Raw genomic sequence first — 2937 nt, 5'->3', positions numbered from 1 at the left:
CTCCCGAGGGTCCTTTTAAAGCACCAATAGCTGAGTTAGTGTAATTTTCTCTTTTCTGTTGGTTCTACTGGGACTCAGATTCAAACAATATGAACTCTGCTGTCAACCTATGACCTTTCTGTGATGAAGAAAAGATTGGACTGTTGTCTCCTGAGTATGAGACAATGTAAACCTAGGGAAAACCTATTGCAGTGACATCCAATTGTCCTAAGGCTGATAATTGAAGGTAATAGGTAATTCTAAAACCAATGTGCTGAAATTTACAAGGAAAACATAAGCAACAAGTTCAACAACAGACCTTTTAAGTTTCAAAGACATTGTAGTTGAAATATCACTAACACCTACCATTACTATTGTTTATTTTCTATAAACAAAGACTTTTTTCCTCTATAAAACTTGGATTTTCTCTAGCAACTTTTTATTCAAGGTCATATTAGCTGTATAATTATGACTTTCCTACAAACAAAACTTTTGAGATATTCCCCCAGGCTCTCCCAAGTTAAGCGTTTGGATTAGAATTGCAGTAGTTTTCTCTATAAATTGCATACAAACCATTTCATTCTCACTTGAAGTATCACTTGACATTAAAACTTCCTGGTAGTAATATGAAAATTAATTCCTTAGTAATCTATATTCTAAAAATTGGATTAAAATTTTTTGAAAAAATATTTAAAACATTCAGAATTTTTGCAAGTAAATTTTATTCATAAGCATAAATCGGACCAGCATAGTGAAAGGAAGCAGAAGTCCTCATGTGTGCAGAGCTCGCCACTTGTCCAGACGGCCACGACTGGGGACGTATTTGACTCCACAACCATCAGGGATGAGGTGCTTCTTAGCCACTTCATTTTCAAATTCATCAGCATTAAACTTGGTAAAACCCCACTTCTTAGAGATGTGGATCTTCTGGCGGCCTGGGAACTTGAACTTGGCCCTGCGTAAGGCTTCAATCACATGTTCCTTGTTCTGAAGCTTGGTGCGGATGGACATGATGACTTGACCAATGTGGACTCGGGCCACCGTACCCTGTGGCTTTCCAAAGGCACCTCGCATCCCTGTCTGCAGCCTGTCAGCGCCAGCACAGGATAACATCTTGTTGATGCGGATGACATGAAAGGGATGCAGCCGCACTCTGATGTGAAAGCCATCTTTACCACAACTTTTCACCATGTACTTGTTGGCACAAATTCGGGCGGCCTCCAGGGCTTCAGAGGAGAGCTGCTCATATTCATCAGACACCATGTGACCACATAGTGGGAACTCATCCACTTTCGCCTTCTTTCGGCCCAGGTCAAAGATGCGGATTTTGGCATCGGGAACACCACGGCAGAAGCGAGACTTCGGGTACGGCTTGTTCTTACAGTACCGGTAACAGCGAGCAGGACGGCGACCCATGGCAACAGGACACACCACGCGCACAGGTGATGGCGCATTGAAGAGAAAGGGATACGTTCTGCGCAGGCGCACGCGCTTTATAGGCTTTGCCTATCTACCCGCACAGGAACCATAGAGTCCCAACAAGGACGTAAAGACCCTCTTTTACGACATCCCCACTGTAGATGCTGCAATGCCCTATACCTGCTTGTGGACAGAACTTCGCGCATGAGCAATGCGGAGAGGCAATTTAGGGTGGTCAGGTAAGGTTTTGGAGCCAGTTTCATTGAAAAGCCAGTTCTATCTTGCTGTCCATCATGGGTGTAGAACTTCTGTCCTAGGCTTTGTCTTAAGTGTAAAAGACGTATTTTCCTGGAGAATAAATAAGGAAGGTCTCTTCAGCTAGTCATGTAGTTTGTGTCTCGTTTGTCTAAATATTCCATTTTCCAGAGCTCGTATCTCCCGTCAGCAGTTGTATATCGATTGCTGTTTCTCAAAAGAGTATGTGGTTACCTTCCCTGGGTAAAGTGGTTTCTTGGCATGAGCTCTCTGATAAGGCTTAGGAAGATGTGAGAGTAGTGTGGTTACAGGGATAGAAAATGTCTGTTATAAATAGTGTTTAATAATTGCTTTAGAAAACTGCAACTTTGGTTTTATTTGGCCATAAGGAATGATTTTATCAAAATGGCATCCACAAAATTGAAATACCAATTGAATTTTTTAACTTATGGATATTTACATTTTCAAACGTTTCAGCTTTTGGAAACTATAAAAGTAATTATGCTTTATTAATCTTTTATACCTTATTGAGAATGAGTTTAAGAGTTTTTTTTTCCTCCTCTGATATTAGATTTTGTAAAAGTATCAAGATTAGAGTGTGGGGAAGGAGGACAATGCAAAAGAAAAAGAATTTACAAGTAGTCTATACTCCCTACTTGAATTTTTCTACCTTTTTTGATTCCTTTGTGCTATTACAAATCCATGACATCATGAAACAAAATTCTTACAATGTGAATATATTCTGCCAATGGTTTCTCTTTAAACAAGGAAACAAATAAGTTATTACAGAATTACTCCTGCCCTTGAAGTGAGTGCAGTTTTACATAATACTCATATGAGGATAGAAATATAAAAGTCCCAGTATAGAGAATGTTCCTACATTACATAGAAACTTTCTTGCTTTCTCTTTCTTCCTTCATTTCTGCTTTTCTGTTTTTCTTGAATAGTTCCTATTTACCATGTAGGCTTGAACAGCACGTAATGTTACGTTACCCTCACTGAGCTTATATGTCTAGGAGGGGATTTAGATGCTACTCAAATAATACGTCATTATTTTACAAAGCACAAAACTTGCCCATAAAGAAAATCAAAGTAATCCTTGAGAGACTGGACGAGGCCATGACCTAGACTGAGGAATGAACAGGGAAGACTTTATTAGGAAGGAAATAGATTTTTATATTATGACTGTGGCACATGGAGCCTGGCATATATAAAGGCCCTGAAGCAGGCAAGAACATGGACAATTTAAGTAGCTCAAGGCCAGTGTGATTATGAGCAAGGGGA

At 39.7% G+C, this 2937-nt stretch overlaps 1 protein-coding gene across 2 annotated transcripts; it reads right to left on the bottom strand.

Annotated features, from left to right (window-relative positions):
* Positions 1-750: 750 nt before the first annotated feature.
* LOC107514082 (60S ribosomal protein L10-like) lies at positions 751-1395 on the bottom strand. Of its 2 annotated transcripts, XM_016151456.2 has the most exons (2): positions 1316-1395; positions 751-1207 (listed from the first exon to the last, which is right to left on the bottom strand). In XM_016151456.2, the coding sequence occupies exons 1-2, from the start codon at positions 1393-1395 to the stop codon at positions 751-753; spliced, it is 537 nt and encodes a 178-aa protein (XP_016006942.1). The 2 variants fall into 2 exon arrangements, with proteins under 2 accessions (XP_016006942.1, XP_016006941.1); XM_016151455.2 differs by having other exon boundaries at positions 751-1395.
* Positions 1396-2937: the final 1542 nt, after the last annotated feature.

The sequence above is a fragment of the Rousettus aegyptiacus genome, unplaced genomic scaffold (assembly GCF_014176215.1).
Source record: "Rousettus aegyptiacus isolate mRouAeg1 unplaced genomic scaffold, mRouAeg1.p scaffold_m13_p_3, whole genome shotgun sequence".
NCBI lineage: Eukaryota > Metazoa > Chordata > Mammalia > Chiroptera > Pteropodidae > Rousettus > Rousettus aegyptiacus.
Note: the sequence above shows the minus strand (reverse complement) of the source record. Positions and strands in the feature narration are given on the sequence as shown.

What these genes read in the sequence shown, in the direction of transcription:
- LOC107514082 (XM_016151455.2), bottom strand. Translation starts at nt 1,395, where the DNA reads ATGGGTCGCCGTCCTGCTCGCTGTTACCGGTACTGTAAGAACAAGCCG.